Below are 21547 nucleotides of genomic sequence, written 5' to 3' on the forward strand. Positions count from 1 at the left end.
CTGTGAAAAGGAAAACAAATAGAAAACCGAATCTCTGTTTGTTACCAGGGTATTTGTATGACCCAACTCTGGAGCGGGACAGCAGGAGTGAAGCTGACTTAATTTTTACTGACTAAATGATAAAGAGAGGTTCCTGTCACACTCCTTAGATGATGCAGAAGACCAATTATTAAGTGATGTCAGCCTTCTCAGAAATTCTTTCAGTATCTCCAGAAATGGGATTGTATTTCAGGGATATTTCTGTAGGATATATAGATAGGAAGACTTGGAGTATTGAAATATATATTAGATCAAGCAATGTGCAGTAAGAGCATTCACCAGTTTAGTATTCCATGAAAGCTTTCATGATTATTAGGAAAAACATATGGAATTTTAATCTGTAGTGAGAACTTTTTACGAATTTCATGGTGTAAATGACCTGCTAAAAACAAACTTTAAACCTCTGTGTAAAAATGAAACAGTTTAAGAACATTCCCTTGAATCTTACAGTTAGGCTGGAACTTGTAGAAGTGAGTAGGGTAAAGCAAAACTGAAAATCATCTGATGTCAAGAAGGTCAGCATTGAAAATAAGAAACTTATTTCAGTCCCTCGTCTTCTGTGCTATATAGACATTTTTCTATATTGTCATAATACATATTTTTATAAACAAAACAACTCACTAACTTTCTTTTGTTTCTTTCCTGTGGGTTTTGGTTGTTGCTTTATGTAGAGTAGACTAATGGAAAAAATATGTTCAATAAAAAGTGTGATAGATATTTCATATAAAAAACATCTGGACTGCAAAATATGTATCTCTCTCTCTCACACAGCAAAAGAAAGTTGTCAGTAACTGAGATCCAGACCACAAAGACAGTAACTCCCAATTAAATCAATGTATGTTAAGTGCCTAAATAAGAATTTTAGTCTAGTGGCCCTAATCACTATGATTTCTAAATTGATAATAACTCTTTCCAACAGCCATCCAAGAAAAGCACTTTAAGAAGCAAGTTGGCCAAACAATAAAAGAAGACAATATATCTAACAAGACTGCTGTACAAGAAGGTGGACTTCTACTAGAAGTGAGTGAAAAAATGCTGTTTTTTCTGGCTGTAATTTATTCAGTTTGATGATATATTTGGGCTTATTATTTGTGGCAACTTTTGGTCAGTCTTGGTGTGAGTCTTTCTAGAATCACACTTGTGAGGGCTTCTTGCAAGAGCAAAACTGGCAGTTTTGACAGTCATGGGCAATCTCCATTTGGGCAATTGCACCTTGCATCTTTATGTCCTCAACATTACCAGTGAACTCCAGCAGGTCAGTTCACAGTTCTTTTTCACTTTTAGGTTTATTTTACTTGGCTAATATTTTGAGGATGTCAACATGAACTTTCCTGGATTCTGATCTGAGTTGAGAATATTCTAGGATATTTTAGTTTATCCTACTTCCTCAATTCTGTGCTCTGCACACACACCGTGTGCACAAAAGTTATTCCTTCTGAGTATTTTTATCCCCCTTAGGATTACTTTATATTGGCAAAGCAGCATAAAGGGGCCATACTGTTACTGAGAATTGGATCCATTTATCTGAAGGAAGAATTAATACTGCTGTGAACCAGCTAGAGCACAGCGGTCCATCCCAGATACATCTGCATTTCAAACACATGATATAATAATGCCTCTTATACACTGAGGTCCTCGGAAATTCCTATGTGATTAAGACTACATATGTATAATTGTTTTGGATAGGATAATATTCATGGTATAAAAACTGTGGTTTAATGACAGCTCTGAGATATATAAAGGTAAATTAAATAGTAGCCTCCAGCAAATAATTGCTGAACTGTTGAATTAAAAATACATTTTATCATGAGATTCAATACCATTCAAGTCTGTGGAATGGAAACCGGCATCCTGCTTTCCTTCCTCTTAATACTTTAGAAGATTTTAATTTTGTATTCCAAAGCAAGTGACACAAGCATCTGGTTAGCTAGTACTAGTGCCAAAACAAGATGTTTGGCTATCAAGTATTATTTTGCAGTCATTTCCATTCTCTAATGAATAGGGAATAAAGGGCATACAATAAAAGATAAATACGGTGAGTATATAATTTTTAATGAGGGTCTTCTATATTTAGTCTATGTTTTGTTGGATGTATATTACACGCCTACAAGTTATAATCATTAGGGATCTTCAAACAGTAGCCCTACTTCTATGAGTACATGGAGAGAACACTTGCATATAATTTCAGGTAGGTTACAAGAATCTAATACAGAATATGCTGATGGTTGGCTTACTGAAGAGTATATAGGAGTCATATTCTCTTTGAATATAGGGAAGATGTTTTATCCCGGGTCGTACTTAATGTGGATCATTGACCGGTTGATTAAGTGTATGTTAATATGAATGTACTTGCCAGCTTCATTTATGGGCATGTCTGACCTAGAATAAGAGGGTGAGTTTTCCTTAGGGCTTGTTGGGAATGTTCTCTGAGGACTGAGCTTGGCTCAGGTCATCATTCAGTGGTTATGGCACATGAAGAAAAGTGTGTTTTTAAGTTGTTCAACCAAGTTCATCACGTTGGTTATTAGGGACTGTGGGATTTTAACTAAATAGTCACATTTGTGATTCCTTCCAAGGAAAATCAAACTGTGGTTGCTGTGCTTTGTATACTGACTTGTGAATCTGACCACTTTACTTGCACTCAAAAGATATTTTTCAGCTGTCGAAAGTCACTTTCCATCTCATGACAACACCTTGCGCTGTGCAAGCTCTCCTAGATGCTTTATATAATACAAACCAGAATAATCTGAATCGCCAAAATGTGTGTGAATAATAATGTTCCTGAGTGTAATGTTAATGGAAACCAGGGATAATGGCTTTTATTTATTTCCTAGAGGGTATGGTCCCTCTGCTCCATGAATAGGTAGAAATATGGAATACCAAGAACCCTAACTACTGGTAAATAATATATCTGTGACTCTTGAGTCTTGGAACAATACAGTACTTCCCCTTTCAGCTTGAAAGAAAACAATGGAATTAGGCTGTCTTCAAAGTATGTTTAAAATGTTTTTTATTTCTAAAGGCCTTTGCCACAACATGTGTTTTTTATTTATGATTTTATGGAGATTTTTTACAGCTATAATCAAATAGCTTTCATCAGCAATAACAGAATAAACAATAATACCAGTTTATCAAAGCTTTTTAATGGAGCACAGCAGGTATTTAAACAAATAATTTCTTCCAGTATTTTAAGATCATTTCTTCTGGATGAGAGAATCTTTTCTTGCCATCTTTGTTTCCCTTTGGAGCGAAGGGATAGAAAAAGCTCAAAGAATCAAAGTCTAATTTTATTAATTTTTTTTTTAGTATGCCCCATTCTCACAGTATTTACTGTCCTTGGAGACTTCAGATTCCAACAGTTTGACTGCAGTAATGATTTTTAACTTTGCACTTCCAAAATATTTTCCAAGACAGGTGGTTTTGCAACCCTTGTGCCACATGCCTTTGGGCAGAAAAGGGCCATATTCAGCTTCTGAAGCCTGTTACTGAATGCTTAAGAAACACTGGGCCAAACCCATAACCAGAAAAATGGGAAAATAAGTTGTATTGGCAGCCAATAAATCCAGATAGAATTTATGGGGTGATGGGGTGGGGAAACATAATAAAATGGTGACTTGGAAAAATAATGAATCACTGGTGGGTATCTAGGCAATAGCCTTGACTGCAACAATCATCTTATGGCTGTTAGCCACCTCCTGCTCTTCCCCCCTTACTGCTATACTCGCAGTCTTAAGTCCAGACTAAGAGTCCACACTGCAGTGCAGGTAATTCCTCATCCCAAATGCACGCATAACTGTCATGTGTTATACTATCTATTGGAAGAATTGTCCAGAGGGAGGGCCTATATGGACTTGTTTTCTCAATGACATGCAGTCAGGCCTCTGTTCTTCCTCACCACTGATGCTGTTTCTTGCTTCACTTTTATACTAAGCAGCACCCTGCTGAAATTGTCACTTGGTCTTTATTGATGACCATTTTACAATCGCTCCTGCAGTTTTTCTGCTTGTTATGGAAGAATCATTGATGTTCAAATTTCTGTATCGACCCTTGCTGCTATGGAGGTGCCTTGATGGGCTTTCTTTCCTTCTTTCTTATGTCTGTTGGTCTTCTGTTATGCTGTTGTAGGCTGCAGTGTGGGATTTATGGCATCTATGTCTCTAGATGTACTGAATATAATTCTTTTCTGGTGTGAAAATAGTGTTTTATAACCAAAATGTCATAAAAATTATAAAGATATACGGACAATTCAGGCAGCTCCCAAACAGATGCTAGTGGAGTAAGACTGTCTGGTTCTATCATGCCCCCTCTCTCTGATGAAAACTGCTTAACGCCAGACCTGGCCTATTTTGTCATTTCCATGCTCACTGGCATTTCAGACTCTTTCAAAGAAGATTCATGTTGATTTCAGGCCCTTCCAAGCCACCTTTTGCACAGTTTAGGGTCAGATTTCCATGAGTCCTCTACTCTTAAGGCTTCAGGGCACAAGAATCATATTTCTGTGGTTTTGTCTCATGTTTTTCTTCATGGCTGCATTGAAGATGTCACTCAGCAGACTATCCTGGTATTTCTTATTCAGTGACACTGTACATTCTGTTTAATATCTTTATCAATGACCTGGATAAGGGGATTGAGTGCACTGTTAGTTTGATACAACATGAAGTTGGATGGGAGTTTTGACCTGCTTGAGGGAAGGAAGGCTCTGTAGAGGCATCTGGAGAGTCTTGCTACTTACTTACTCAAATTTTTAGACAAAGACTGTCAGGCGCCTGGTATCTTAAATATCTTAAAAATATTAAATTCACAGACATATGGTCTTTGACTTATTAAATAAATAAACTTCTTTGAAACCATGAAAACTAGGTTTGATGGTGCAACCCTTATAATTCTCCACTGGTATTAATAATCTTAGCCTAGTTACATTAGCTACTTAATCATCTAAAGTTGGGTTTTTCAAACTCAGCTTCCATGTTTTGTAGGCATGTTTTTGTTCTACCACTTATCAGATGAATTTTGATGATTTGAGTTGCAAGTAACAAGACTAGTGAGGTAATTCAGGTTATCTAGCTACCGAACCAGCAGAATTTGTGCTTTGACAAAAACCTATAGCATAATCAGATCTAGGGCCTTTATCACATAAAACAGGAATTTCATCGCACAGACAAGTCCTTTATAGATTATTTCTTAATTCCATATCACAGGTTAGGTCACTATCGTGAGTAGGAAATTTTGGTTCTTACTTAGTAGCTCCTACTGAACTCAGTGAGGTTTTTTCTTGACAGATTTAATACCAAATAGAGCCTAAAGTCTTCAAAACCAATAAAAGTTAGACTTATGCAAGCAAATAATTCAGGATTTGACATAAGGCAAGTTTGAAGCATATTATTTAACATTATGTTGTTACCTTAAAAATGGGTGCAAATAATAATTTTTCTGGCAGTTACTTTGAAGAGAGAGGTGTATGTGCACATTTTGGCACTGAAAGGTATCTCCTGGTGGCCTCTACTAACACCTTGAACTAGAGTTCAAGTTTAATTCCTACGGAGTTGGAAAATGATACATCAGAAAACATCCTATTGGTGCTGTTCTTCACTCTGCATAAGGAAATAACATAGGAAACCCTTTTCCCACTTGGTTTCCTGTAATTTTTTGAAACTTGTTAGTGTAATTCCACTTCCTCCTTCCAAACTGATTTATGTAATCAGTACTGGATAAAACTGTACTCTTGAAAAAGGTACTCCAGTTTGAATTTCAGTCTGAGAGCAAGAGATTTTACTCTTCCTGTTATTTTTTAATTTAAACTTGAAAAGGAAAATTGGGAATTCAACAAAAGTGGATGGTTATTATACAGGCTATGACCAAGGCACGAATTTCAGAAATCAAAAACTGATAGAGAAAGACTTTTTTGTTTATTCTGGTCTGGAATTCCAATGGTGCTGACTCTCTTAGCATAGTCCTTCTAAAGTAAATCCTGTAAGATGATGATACAGTGCTTCACTTTTTAATCTACTGGTTTTAAATGGGGCCATTAAAATAGGACATTCTCACAAAAATCTCATAGCTTTAGTGAAATTTTTTTTTCAGTTAATACAACTTTTAAAAGTTACCCAAACAAGCCTTTTGCTTTCCTTTGTTTTCAAACACGAAACTTCTCCCAGTAATTCAGATGACATAATTTAAGCTGACATTAGTCACTTGGTATGACTTACAGAGAATTTATCCATGAAAAAAAAGCTCCATAAGTGGGGTTAGGATTGCCTTTTTATCACATGCGTACATTCACTTTTTTCTTGCCAGGCACAGGCAAAACACAAAGGAACACTTCAGAGGCCTTGATCCCTTTTTTCTTTCTTTACAAATAGGCATATTTCTAAAATCCAGACTTGAAATTTGGCATGGCCACAGCTCTGCGCAAAAAACATCCTTTCTGTTGCCCTTTAAACAAATAACTAATGTTCTTGCTTATTCCTTTCTTCTTTTTTTTTTCCTTCTCTAACAAGTCTGGACAGAAAAGCCACGACCGCTAAATACCATTTGCTCTCTCCCCCGGTTCTTAGTGTTACTGTTACGACCATAAGAGTCATGATGCTGCCACAGTGCTGGGGCTTCTGAAGTACAGGAGGTGGCACCATCCAGCTTGACAGGGGCACAGAGAAAAATAAAATCATGTTATCCTCTCCCTTCAGATTTTCAGCCTAAATTTGAGACAAGTGATAAAAGATGGATTTCTGCAGGCAATACTGTGTGGAAATAATGAAAAAATGGTAACCACGATTCCCAGTACACATGGTGTCTGAGCAGCTTGGCCTTTGCCAGGAGTTTTGCAAGAGTTTTAAGGAGGAAAAACAGGTACTCTTGCAGAGGCTTGAGTGAAGCCTTTTAGCAAAAGGGTAAAAGCAATTAAGTGCTTGTTTTCAAATCTTCTATATGTGACATGTTGGGCTGATGAGAGTTAGTACTTAGCTTCTCCAGAATGAAATGACAGATTATAATTGAGAGGGGAGCAAGCTGCGAGTGGATTGGAAAATCAGGACAAGCAGCTTATTTTAGTGTGATAGAGCAGGGGGAGTAGGCAGTTGGTGCAAGTGTGTGGCAAGAAGTGACAGCATCCTCTGGTTTACATCGGCATCAGGAAAGATGTCCTCCATTTGCCAGGATAGAGGTAAACCTGCTGTCGTATAAGGAGGGCTGGCTGAGAAATTTTAGTTGTACCAGTGAACAGAGCAGCTGTCCATCCACAGCATTAAGGTAAAAAATCAGTAAGATTTGGGCACAGACCAGACAGATGTGGATCTGAATTTTGGGTCACTATTGCTGTCTCCAGACTGCTCATCACAGCCAACTCCACCCGAGCTCACTTTTCACAGCCACTTCCTCTGTTTCTGCTCAGGCTATTTCGGTGCCTCTTGGAGATAGTCCAGTGGCCACATAACTTCCTCCTCAACAAAACATATTCTCCTGTTTCAGCTCTGTAAGTTTTTTTTTTCTCTCACTGATCAGAGCTAATCCTTCGCAACTGTTCTCACAAGTCAATAGGTTTGATATCTGTATGCGAGCACTGCACCATATAGATGGTGCAGGACTTTGCTACTAGAACTGACTTCTCACATTAAAGTAACAAAGGCAAGCACAACACACTCTTCAGTTCATAAAAATTTTTGCATGAACATTCAACTGGTTGAAGTGAAATTATAAACGAACTGCTTAAATTGTATTTACGGATGAGAATTGCTTCTGGTATATTCCTTATTCTCAGCTTAGAGAAGCTGATGAGCTACAGCCTTGCTATCTTCTCAGTAAGGTGGAGTGATGAGCAAGAAAGCAGGTCCAGTCTATACTGTGTGCAGTCTTGATAATTTTTGCAAACTCGTGGTGATTTTGTTTTGTCGGTATGGAGGTTTCAAAAGAAAAACATATATTTTACTAGAAATGTTGAATATACATTATTTGATGGGTTTGAACTGAAAAAACCCTTTCTATTGAAAGTATGATGCTGAAAAATGTACTGTTTCCTATTAGTAGCAAGGATACAGTATTGATTTGGAGACAGGAAGACAGATAGGCACCCTTCAAACAGTTCTGTTTCTGTTCCAAGAACTTCAAGAGAAATCATCATTATTCTGATTTTAACAGTTCCTGAGATTTTATGAGTCGAAAAAAGAGAAATTAGATAGTTTTTGTATCCCGTTGTAATTGCAGTTCTTCCAGGAACCCCTAGCTGCAAAAGCTGATGGGCACCAACAAGCAGGCATTTTCACCAAATTGTTCTGCATCTTTCCCACTCCTCCCAGTACTGCAATACCCCAGAGTTCTCCAGTAACTCAGACTAGACTTTTTTAACAATAAGGAAAGAAATATCTGCTCGACCTAAGCAGGGGCTCGCAGAAGAGACTTAGGGAGTTAAGTCTATAACACAGCTTAATATTTGCAGTTGCTGCTGTTGGTTAGAGGAGATGTCTCTAACTTTTTATCCTTACCCCTCTACCGATGATCCACTGTCACCCACTTGATATCTAGATTAGAATAAGTTTTGCCTTCCTCTCTGGGTCAGCATAATGCCTTAATAGCAGAATTCAACCCTGCTGTCAGTATGGGACAGGGTGTGTTTGATGCAGGATACTTAGAGGATACAATACCTGCACAAGATGATAAGTGAACAGTTCCCAGAATCAAATTCAGGAAGGTCACACTCCCTGAAAATTCTACTGACCTGAAATGGTGTTTAAAAAAGCTGGTTTAGCATGTATTATCAAAGAGAATGTGAAATAGAGATTATTTTGCTCTTCTCCCCACCCTCTGAAATAGTTTTGTGTCACAAAATGTGATATATATTGCTAAATACACAGAAAAATATTGCTCTGAAATTAGGGCATCACATTCTCTTTACAGTATATAGGCTGCAACATTGTCTCCTTTAGGTTTTGATTCCTTATAGAAAGAGATGTCTGCCATTCGTGCTCATTAACAGTTTGTAAGTACAAATAAAAGTCAGCTGTGGATGGAATATTATGACGGCTTCTCTTCAGGACTTGATGAACTTACATGTAAATAACACTGAAAAAAATACAGACATTTGGTATTTACACATGTATAATTGTCCAACATGTTGGATAAATATTACTTGAGACTCTTCTCAGTAAGTTATTTCTGTGAAAGATAATGGTTAATCTTACTACATTTGTTATTGCAAAGTCTACCTTACTAAATTTGTTATTACACGTGCAGAGTAGTGAGCAATTAATGTTTCATTTTGAGTCTTCTCAAATGGACTTAATCAGGCTAACATTTTCTATATTGAAATTGTTGAAGAGAAGATTGAAAAGCTCAGAGCAGCTGCAGAACTCAGAAAAATGAAGAGCTGAACTTGCACTGAAGATATGATATTGCCCCAGCTTTGCTTCCATCTGTGAATACAACATCTGCTTTTGAGGAAGTGAAATGAGAAACTGCATAAATCAATATAAAGACTGTTTCTGTTTCCAAGTGTAGTCCTGTGTGAAAGAGCATTGACAGGAGGTTTCCATTACTAGTAGAGCACAATTTTAAATTCAACATCATGATTAATGAGAAGGCTTAAGGAAAAGATATAAAAGATTATGTCATAATTTAGTATTCTTTCATGATAATTACTAAGGTAAATGGCATGTTAGTCATCCAACTACTCACTAACATATTTTGTAATCATCATACGTATATCTATGTATCAATAAATAAAACGTGCTTTTCCCCAACAATTTTAGAATTAATAATTTGAATATAATTCTTCTTTAGATTATTATAAATAGTCTCCAGTACTTGTATACTGCCCATTAACTTCAAGTAGTATTCATATTCTTGCTTCCCATATGAAATCCTATATGGCAATACAAAGAAAAGGATCATGAAATTTTTACAATTAGACATGAAAAAATCCACCAAACCTTGCCATCATTAGAAAGCATTTTTTGTGATTGTATTTTATTCTAAAGAACCATGTCCTATAACAAATTGGTACTGAGGTGTTTGGTGTCATACATGAATTCATTTTTGCAGCAACAAAACCTGTAAGCTATTAGTCATTAGTACTGCTCCGCTGTGGAAGCATGGTCTGTATTCTCATATCCATTTTGTGAAAAACATGGGATTTAATCGGTATGCATCTCTTTCTAGTATGCTCCACATCAACTTTCTGCACATACAAAGTCAACCGATGCTTCGGTTCGTGTTTTTCAGTCCCACCTTGGGCAGAGTAATTGGTTTTGCGGCGCTGGACTCATCGGGGGCCAGCAGTTCATACATATGGTAATGGAGAAAGGCCTTATCCCAAGGATTTGACACAGACTAAGCAAGCTTTGTTACAAAAGCTTAGCTTGGAAGGAAAGTATAATGGAAGAAAAACTGCATTTAGAATTTTGCATCATGCATTCAAAACAACTTCAAAGACAAAGTTGTTCTTGGTTGTGTCCAATACTTATTACATATCAAGCATATAAAAAACATCACCATGGTTTAAAATGTGTTTACATGTGTGCACACATTGCAATCTCACCCTCCAGGGAACTACTATGTTTTCTTGAAAGTTTATAGCTCACAATTACCGGAGTCCAATGACTTACATTTTCCTAACTGATTTCCAGAAAGCCAGTTTTGTCTGCTGCCTCTTGACGAGCCACAATGTTCCAGCTCCCTTGTTAGACTGAAGACACATATATAAACAAGTATCTCCAAGGTTTCCCTAATTCCTCGGTGAAAGTGATGAGACACTGAGAAACGGAATAATGAGAAATTTCACCAGCTGAATGATTCACAATCATTTGTGCCTTTCAGATGGCACAGCTGTTCCCTCTGACAGTAAATGAGAGGGCCAGGGCTCAAATCTATCTGGCACTGTGAACGATCTTGTTGCTCTCAGTAGTGCAGCACTAGTTGCTGAATATCCATACAGAAAGAAGCTTCAAGTGATATTCAGGGTCAAGGAGACAGGCAGGAACATGAACTTTGTTTTATCTGTGCTGCCAGGAGGAGTCAAAGGGGCATAATGATCATATGTACCTATTTCTTTGTATTTGAAAATAAACATTTCTGCTGTCTATGAAAACCAGTTTATCAGATTGAGCACTTTCTCTATGAAAGGGTTCCCTTATAAACCCACGTCTGTAGACTTCAGCCTGTACTTCCATCCCTGGCTCAAATGATGGAAATTTGTCTTCTGTTTTGTTTCTTTTGCCTGAAAACTAAGCAGTACACGCAAACCCTTGATCAAAACTGAATGCTAAAACAATTCTGCCACTCCCCTTTGCATGAAATAGTCCTTACTCACAGAAATATTCTTTTTGAAGTTGCTTTGTAGATACCAGCGAAATACATAAGAGTCCAGAGGGCTAAGAGATACTGTACTTGTTGAGCAAAGGCCATATTTTGATGTCACCAGATATGGTGTTTCTGAATAGTCTTTTATGTGGGATTTTATTTCAGGGTTCTGTAAGACTTAATTTTTTATTTTTTTTTAAGAGAACCTCAGGGATTCCAGAGGGATTTTGAGAAGGGCAATTATGAGTCCTAAAAACACCACTGGAAAGAAATACTGATTCTCTAAACAATACAGTTGAAGACAGAAGACACATTAACTGTCTGCATTTCCCTTCTAATATTCATAAGACAAGAACGAGTATATAATTCAAGACTTTTTAAATAGATTTAGATCACCAGAAAATTGTCCCATCCCACATAGGATGCAAAAATCCAGTGATCCACTACTAAATGAAGCTGTTCCATATAAACTGCGAGCCAACTGACCCTGGAAATTTAGTACCCAAGTTGCGTGACTCGAAAATCTGTTCAAAGCAAGGCATGGCTGCAGGCCTTGAGTGTTGTACTTTAGTAGCCATAGTAACATGGTCTCTGGAGACCTAATGCTAGTGAATTTTCCTTTATTTCAAGGAAGAGTAATAAGAGAAATGTGGATTGGAACTTATTCTCTCTCTCTTTTTTTTTTTTTCCCCTCCTCCTTATTTTTACTATGCCATGACCTTGACCAAAATATCTTTGAAGTCTTTTCTGGCTGATTTTCTGCTATGAGACCAGGAAAAAAAATCAGGATATATAAAGGATCTTGCCAAAGGAAGTCCTATCTTCCTCAAAATATTTGCCTTCATTCCCAAAGAGAACCTCTTGACTAATAATATTTCAAAAACTTCTTAATGGAAGGAACTGATAACTTTCATCTCTCAACTACTGTGGGCACCAGAATAATATCATACTTTCTTTGAACTGACAGATTAATTGTTTTTTTGTTTCAGTAGCAGGTGCAGCTTTTCGTGAGTATATAATTGGATGTACATGTTTTTTCAAAAGAACACAGGCCCCTGTCTGGTGCCAAGCTCTTATTTCTTTCTTTTTCATTTGGGAAAAAACTCCCACATGATTTCATTTTTTAAGTACAATGTAGAAAACTCATGTAAGTGTTTTTAAAAAGCCAAATACAAACAAACAAATGTTCACAATACATACTTAAGTCTGTCTCACATGTTTCAGCTATTATCCTGGATTAGAAATTCCATCTGTCATTGAATCCATATGGTTTACCAAATGGCAGTTTAAAACCATGTATTTTTTGCAGATTTGAAGTGAGTTGTTATAAAAGTTTTAAGGTCCATATATTTTTCTGTGTGTGTTTTTTTATGTGTGCAAGTGACCCTCTGTGCATTTGTAAAAATATGCAATATTGCTAAAAATTTTCGGATGCAAGTGGACTTTACTGATTAAAACATGCTAGTTGTACACAATGCAAATACCATTAACATTGACTTGTGGAGTTTGGTTATTTCATCCTCTAAATACAAGAGCCCTGTTTAGACTTTCCATTATTTCTACTGAAAGGATTAAAGTGAAATGAAGAGAACTGCCTTTACTTCTCTGTGCTGTCTCCTCAGTGTTTTGGGTAAACACCTTCTTACATTAGGGAGCGTGAACTGCACATGGGATGAGGCTGCTCCGCATCCTGCTCCCCCTTTCCTCTCCCCAGGTTATCAATTACCCAGGCAGATGGCTGCTGTGATTCTGACACAGCACACCACTGAAGCCTCCCGTTCACTGGGAATGAGAGAAAGCTATTGCTGAGAATTTTATTTCAATAACTGAAGACATTTAAAAATTGTAAGTGGAGCTATATACTTTGTTGTCCCTTTTAATGTGACACCTGGTAATTTAGAACAGAAAAATGGAAATACTTTTGTTCGTTCTTGTGGACTGAAGTTGTCTCTCTTTTCACTCAGTCACTAGGCTTCTGGCCAGCAAAATGGAAAAATCTCAGTGCAGTGTTACTGTAAAGGACTTCAGTATGGAGTTGGTATTTGGTACCTGAGAGATTCATCTGAGAGGCTGGAAGAGTTATTTTCCTACTAATTTGCAATCACCATTACCCACTCAGGGGTACCAGACCTGTGCTAGCAAACACCCTTCTCCTTATACCCATCTGTAGCAAGTAGATAAGAAAAATATAAATCCCAGCCCACTCTGACTATATTCGAAGTCCTCTATGCTACAGATGCCTGTTTTCACACCAAACTATGGTTTGGGGTAATATTGAGAAAACAGGACAATTTGCAGCCATGGGTGAGACTCACTGGTTGTGAAATTTTGCTTTATGACCGGCTTGTCTCTTTTTAATGGGGCTGAAGCAGCAGGTTTCCCAACTGAAATGAGGTTAAACACTTGGAATTTGTGTTAATCCTCAATAGACTCATGTAGCTCCATAAAAGTTGGTTTTGCACCAAAGTGGGTATTGCTTTTTCTACTTGTGGGGCAGAGCATCAGATGTCTGCATTTGGGGCCATGAAAACCAAGTGATGCTTAATTAAGAGATCTAAACTCAGGAGAGGACACCAGGATTTTGAGAACAAATCAAAAACAAAGCAGGGGAAGTTTGTAACTCTCTTCAAACCCATACTTGTTTCTGGCTTAACCTCAAGACATGGCTCCTTGAACTTTTCCTCCTTTTCTTCCTTCCTCTTGCTCCTCCCACCCCTTCCTTAATACCTCCTCCAGCCTCACAGATCTAATTACCAGTGCACTGATCTGAACCCTTGAAAATCCACATGGTCCCTTTCCAGTTTTTACAAACTGCTGCACTTAGTCCAGCCTGACTCTGGCTCTGTGAAAGAAAAATTTGTGAAAAGAAAAACCTTCCTGTCTTCCGCTGTGGGGGGGCAAGTTTTATGTTTTAAAGGTAGATACTTACGTCTTAGGGTAGGTGTCCAGGTCTAAAGAGTATGTACCAATATGTTGAAGAAGATTAATTTTTGAATAGGGGAATTTATTTCTTGATTCATACAAGCAATCTTTGACAAAGGCACATGTTCCAGTGCTATTTCCTACAGGGTCTGAAACCTAGGAGATTCTTTGATTATATTTGGATCTTGTGGCCATTGTTTAAGCCTTTCCAGGTAGGGCTTAGTGCATTAGTTTGCATAGCTTAAGAACTTCCATTTAATGAAGAACATTTCTTTAATTTCTTTAATGTTTTTTAATTTCTACCTGCCCTGGCTTCGTGGGCAGGACTGGAGGCCTTTCAGAATATGCATGGTAACAACCACAGGCATAAAGGAGCTCCCTTAAATGTCCTATGGTTATCTTTGTGGAAATTTTTAGTCTATCCAAATTAAAAGGCCTGCCACATGTTCAAAATGTAATAAAATTCCTAGTATCACATCACTGATGGTTTCATTGCTGTGAAGATGAGTCCAAAGAGACAAGATGCCAGAAATGGTTTCTTGTCTCCATTTCACATTGCAAATGTGTATGACAGATACCATCTATAGAGGTTCCTCTCAGTACGGTGAAAGGCACAGATGTGAAGATGCAGAAATCTTGACACATCGTCTTCTGGTTGGTGAGGTGCTGGGACAAATTTGGGCCTTATTTAGAGCAGAAAATAGCACCAGTTGAGCAGCTGCTTGTGCTTGAAGAGTTGACAAGGATAACTAGTATCCAACACAAGCCCAACTAGGCAGAGATAACGCTTATTCTGGAAAGGATTTGTATCTATGGAGCTGACCTGGAACAAAACAAGATTTGCCCTTGACTATTTTTAGCAATGACTTACGGTTCGCATTGACTTGATAGAATCACTTGCTGCTACAGCTCTTTCCAAATGTAGGTGAGCCATTGGAGGCTCTCCATTTCTCCAGTCATCTTTTCACAGGTTCTTTAAGGCACAGAGCCTCTGGCCAAGTATGGTCCCATGGGGCTACGTTTCCAAAGGTGCTCCACATTCATGGTTGGGGTCAAACCTTCTGAGGAGGTCAGTGTATTGTGCACTGAACTCTTGAAAATCTGCCCAGCATTGTCACAGTGGGAACAGCCTTCAAGCAGTCTTGGAAATCTGGTCCTTATTTAGGAACTGAAAAGAGAACCAAACTCACAAAAATATGTCAGTGTATCTGGTTACTGAAAAATTGAAAATCTGTCCTCCTTGTGCTTTAGGATTAACTCAGGATTAATAGGCACATCAGTAAATTGAGAGTAAGGTGAAGCAGGGATAATAATAATTTAGCACTATTTCAGCAAAAGCTATTTGAACTGTAATGTCAAAAGACCCCAAAAACATCACATGAGAGGATCTAAACTACCTTGGAATGCAACCTGTTGGAGCAAAGACGTTACTAAACCTTTATCAAGGGAAGAGAGGCAAAATTCTCAGTTTGCATGCAGCACAATCTTAATGTTTATATCATGTATTTTATTTATACCTTACTTTTATTTTTGGATTTCTGTGATTGTTTTCCTTGCATCACCAAGTCTATAAGAATTAATTTAACTCTTTTCTAGATTAAATATTGTTCTATAAAAGAAGTACTTATGGCTTACTTTTTATATTCATTGCATTTATGCAATTATGCTATGTATGTGGTTTTTTTATAAGAGCTTAAGAAAATAGTCATACTTTAAAATACAGATCCAATTTTAAACTCATAGGTACAACAGCACATGTATTTAATTTTTATATAGTAGATTATTATTTTCAATGCCTATATATTCAAAGCAATTACTATGGAATATGAAAGTTTAAATTAAAAGGAAAAACAAGGTAGTTGACTTTCTATTAAACTTTTAATTTGATAATAGTGACAAAATATAATTGTGCAGATAATTAATTAGACAATAAACTAGTGATGCAATATGGTAGTTGTACTGTAATTAACTATCTTAACTTTTTCAAAGGAAAAAATCATGTTCCAGGTTGTTATTAATTTTTCATGGTAGGAAAAAAGGCCTTTATGATGTCAAACTTTTTGCAGAGTGATTTTTTCATATCTAGAATATTCTTAAAATTATTACATTTATGCCAATTTTATTCTTCATTTTCTGATTATCTTTTTAATTATTTTATTTTCCTTTTTCAGTCACTGAATGGTTTTGCGTTGGTGGTGAGTGCAGATGGAATGATATTTTATGCATCATCTACAATTGTGGACTATCTAGGGTTTCATCAGGTAAATATATGGACAAATTTTAGAATATTTAGTCACCGTCATTGTATTGACTTTCTTGTTGCCCTTTCTGCTTTCTAAAATGCAGCACTGTATGTTGCTATCTTATCTACCTTATCCTTCTACTGCTGATTAGACATGTACTATTACTGAAATTCAGTTATTTTACTATGCCATTTCAAATTACTTCTTTTTTGTGATCATACAGGTGAAGATTTATTTCTTGCAATGATGTTCCTTTTGTTAAGCTTTCGTTAACAGAAACATGATCCATTATAAAAGGAAGATTTAGCTAAAAGTTTCCTTTCAATTTCAGTATAAGATGCTGTTTTTCTAGGCTGGTTGTCTGTGAGTCATAAATAAATTGTAAAGTCACAGAATAAGAGAACCATGTAATTGGAAAGGGCCTCCGGAGGTCATCTAATCCAACCTCCTGCTCAAAGCACATCCAGTTAGAGCAAGTTGGTCCAGGATTCATCTAGTCAAGCTCTGAGTTTCTATGACCCCTCTGGAAGATGTGTTCCAGTGTTTAACCATGTTGATAGTAATTTTTTTTTCACTTATTATTAAGTCCCAGTTTCCCATGTTGCAACTTGTGTCTGTTGCTTCTTGTCTTCCCACTTTGCTCTTATGAGAAGAGTCAGGCTTGGTCTTCTCTTCATCTGCTCATTTGGTTGATGTAGACAGCAGTAAGTTCTTCCCGAGCTTTTCTCTTCTGAAGGCTGAACAAACCCTGTTCTTCTCTCCTGATACGTCAGGTGCTCCAGCCCTCTTAAGTGTCTTGGTAGCACTCTCCTGGGCTCATTTCAATATGCTAATATCTTTGTTTTCCTGAGATATCCAAAATTAAGAGAGAACTTCGCCTTTGTTGAACTTCCTGAGGTTCCTGTCCGCCCATTTTTACAGTCCACCAAGGAGCTGTTCTTCTCTCCCCAGCTGGAACCCTCTGCAAACCTGCTGAGAGTGCACTCTATCCCATGATTCCTTAGTCAAGATATTAAACAGGGTTTGTCCCACCATTAATCCCTGGGGGTTGCCACTAGTCATTAGTTGCCAGTTGGATGTTTTTATGACTCACATTTGCATATGTACAAAAGAGTTAAGAACAGAAAGAATCACCTTAGGATGTGAAGGGAAAAAGCAGACGTTTAAAAATAGGGGCCTCTGAAATAACATCCTTCACTCAATCTGCTCTGAAAGTATCCTACACAGCCTTTATTTTAAGGAAAGTATCAATCTAAAGATAAGCATCTGCCCCCCTACACTTACTAATTAAGCATTCCTTGCTGTAATTGTTTCAGACTGATGTAATGCACCAAAACATATATGATTACATTCACGTGGATGATCGCCAGGATTTCTGTAGACAACTGCACTGGGCCATGAATCCTCCCCAGATGTTGTCTGGACAGCAACTACCGACGGAAACAGGTAGGATTGTCTATGTTAGTTGGAAACACAGGCACCACTGTATAGAAATAGAAGTGCGCTCCACCTGTGCCCATGTCTGCGCTATGTCAAGTCAGATTCTTCACCGGAAAGCTACATGGGGGCATTTATTTATGTCATTGTCTCACAGATGACATTTCTTCCTGATCCTTTGCATTTATAAGGTAGTGGGTGCCATTGAGGCCACTAAGTTGTTTTCTCTATGTTTCTCTGACTAATTACACATATTCTTCACACGCAGAATGAACAGCATCAGTCTTCATCCTGCCAATCTGTTGTTGACACTGATCAGGACATGAGTATTCCTCTCATTAATGCAAAAAAATCCCATGCAAAATGTTTATGTACAAAACCACAGTGGCAACATCATTTTCTGCCATTTGTTTTCCCATACAAAAATATGTAGACAGGAGTCTTCTGAAGAACAAGTAAGTTTAGCAATGCACTTTTTCTTCTGAGGTTGTATTTCCCTAGGATGCCAGTTGGATACCCGTGCTCAAGATTTGTTCCACATGAAGCATTAAACTGAAATCACAACTACAGAACATATAATCAGGTTGAAATTGTTAACTTTATAAAGAATTATCGATACCAGCAAAATGTATGCATTTCATTTATTGAGGAAGTAATTGAAGAAATAATTTGGGAATCTCAGTCACTAGCTGAGTGAGGAGAAACTTGCAAGAAATCCTTCAGCAACTTTTAAGAAGTCTGCAGGAACACAGCCATGACACTTGCATTTCTATGTTTTACAAGAGACTTACATATGTCTGAGGAACTTGGCAAAATTTTGTAGGAAGTACACAGAAAACAAGCTAAACAACATGCACTAATATTTCAAACTATAATATTTACAAATATTTGGAATTTTTGTCCTAATCTATATCATGGAGAATTTCAGTTCTTGAGTTCATATTTTTTTATAAATACTTGTGTCTTTTGAGAAGTATTTCAAAAGCTGAGCACTTATAGTTCAAAAGTGGAAAATGCTTCATTAAAAATCAAGGAGGCAACAGCTGAACATTAGCTAATCAGCCACTGTCCATTTTTTTGTTTTGTTTTTTCTTGCATTAGCATTTTTCCTTACTTTGTTCCTTTTTCTAATGCATTTTCTGTGATCTCTGATCTCAAAACCAGCAACATCTGCTACCCCACTTCACATCATTAAAAATTACAAAAACTCAGGAAATAAAAGTCGGAGTTTCTGGAGAAACTCACCTGAATCCTATTGTAGAGCTTTTATTTTATTTTTGGTAGGACATGTGCAGATGTATCTATACATGATACAATTTAATATTCGCCCATCCATAAAGCAATTTTTAGCAATTTCTGTAACAGCCTCTTCAATTGGCTACAGAACATTTTCATCATTTCTTAGTGTGATCTGATCTATGTTGCCTTCACTGTTGGTCCTAGGAGAAGAATATATTCTCAGTAAATTGTTTAAAGCACAAGAGAATGACAGCATGACAACAGATTATTCTTCCTTCTTAACTCGCTGTTTCATCTGTCGAGTTCGCTGCTTGTTGGACAGTACTTCTGGATTCCTTGTAAGTATAATTCCACTTAGATGACTGTAGTCATGACATACAAGATTTTAATGACTTACATGAAAAATTCTTCAACATAAATGTTGAACATAAATATTGTAGAGAGCCATGGACAGGATACATTTTTCTTTTGCTGTGCACTAACAAGAAACACCTGAAGATAATTATTAATATGCATAAAGAAGAGAGGAGAAGAAAAGGTTGTGATATTTGAAATTGAAAAAATCTAGAAACATTTACATTTTAAGTTCTTTTAGACAGTATCTGTCCTCAATTTTTGCTGGGCATAGCACAAGAGTGGCAAGCCTGAATTTCAACAATTAACATTAAAGCTCAAAGTATTTGCTTTAAGGAACAGGAATCATAATGATCTGTTTTCCCCTTTCTTAAAGAGTCCTTTAATAATAAACCCAAGAATTAGAAAGTCTCTCTCATGCTCCTTTCTAGAAATCACTTCTCTGTTTGCTTAAGTAAAGACCAATGGTGTTTCTACCTAAGGGATACTACGGCATGCGAAGAAAATGAGAGGATTAGCATGAGACAGGGAAGTACAACTTCTCTCTCAAATGCTCATTGCTGGGAGACTGTGGGTCTTAACAGCCATATCAGTTAGTCATTTCTACATCCCTGTTTTAATCTTGTAGCTCTGGAAAATGCCTAAGTCAAAAGGGCAAAAGGGTCATTTATTGGTAGGTAATTTTTTCACTGAGGGGCAGCAGCCTGCTATTAGCTTGATCTCTGCCTTCTAACTATAAAGATACTTGAGGCAGGCATGAAGTACTTTGTATCTGGCTATCTTGAGCCTACCTTTTCTCTTGGCATCTGTCTGCACTTGGCTTGTGCCAGTCCATGTAGTTCCCAAAGAAAGTATAGGGCAAGAGGAAAAAAACTAAGAAACCATCTCACTGGAGAGAACAGAGTATGGAAAAATAATGGTTCCAGTCTCAGTGAGGTACACCAGAAAAAGCTGTTTGCAGCACTATACACTGCCTGTCTCAACGAACAGAGGGTAACATGAAACTTCTACTTTGAGTGCACAAGAGAGAGGAAAAATCAATCGTCTTCAAATGTCTCGTTTTAGTGTTGATAGAATCTCCACCCACCATGCCTCTGAAGTGGCATGGTTTAAATTACATGAAGATAACAAAATTCCTAGTTTTAATCCCTAATTCAAAACTGGTTTTGGTGTTAAATAACATGGTCCATAGGTTGTATTAGCTTTTTAAGTGTTTATACACTAAATGCTTAACATTTTTTTTTTTTTTTTTTTTGCATACCAGACAATGCAGTTCCAAGGCAAACTAAAGTTTCTCTTTGGACAAAGGAAGAAGTCCTCATCAGGAACAGTATTGCCACCTCAGCTGTCCTTATTCTGCATAGTGGTACCACTTCTGCTCCCTTCTGTGACAGAGATGAAGATGAAAAGCCTACTTGTGAAAGCAAAACACAAAGCTGATGATGCAACAGCAGCAAACACAAAGTATTTACTAATTAATCTTTTGGCATTTATGGACTTCATGTTTATTAAGCATGTAAAAAGCACAACTTATGTTAAATAACTCTTAAACTCTTTCTTAGAAAAGTGAATAATTTATCTGGATTTAACTATTTAATATAAAACAAAGATAATACAGTTACTATGATATAATATAATACAATGTAATGCAAGAAAATGCAATATTGTAGTTTATATATAATATATGTTAAGTATTTTATTACTATACATAAAGTTTTATATTAAAAAATGAAACATTAGGATATCTTCCTCACCTTCAGAAGTTATCAATGCAGCAAAGTCATTCTATTAGCTGTAAAAATGGAAAAGAAAACTTTTTTTACTGGGAGTTTTCAAATTTAAGTATCTTCTGGTAACACAATTATTTGGACTTGAGTATTTTGTTAGCAAACAAAGGAAAAGGAGAACTTCAGAAAGCTGACTGTGCATGTGTAGGGGTGTTCACATAGAGTCTAATGAGTTGTACTTGGTGTATGCATCTATCTTTCAGTAGAAGTTTTATGAACACATAAGTTTACAATTGCACT

The 21547-nt window shown here is 36.9% G+C and overlaps 1 protein-coding gene across 1 annotated transcript in view; it reads left to right on the forward strand.

Moving 5' to 3' along the window:
• AHRR (aryl-hydrocarbon receptor repressor) overlaps positions 1 to 21547 on the forward strand; it is an 85098-nt gene that overhangs the window by 57648 nt on the left and 5903 nt on the right. The window contains exons 4-8 of the mRNA XM_027677630.1: positions 959 to 1059; positions 16419 to 16508; positions 17807 to 17936; positions 19371 to 19504; positions 20785 to 20984. Coding sequence (XP_027533431.1) covers positions 959 to 1059; positions 16419 to 16508; positions 17807 to 17936; positions 19371 to 19504; positions 20785 to 20984 — 655 coding nt within the window. The remainder of the gene's footprint in view (positions 1 to 958; positions 1060 to 16418; positions 16509 to 17806; positions 17937 to 19370; positions 19505 to 20784; positions 20985 to 21547) is intronic.

The sequence above is a fragment of the Neopelma chrysocephalum genome, unplaced genomic scaffold (assembly GCF_003984885.1).
Source record: "Neopelma chrysocephalum unplaced genomic scaffold, ASM398488v2 Primary Assembly neopelma1_22b, whole genome shotgun sequence".
NCBI lineage: Eukaryota > Metazoa > Chordata > Aves > Passeriformes > Pipridae > Neopelma > Neopelma chrysocephalum.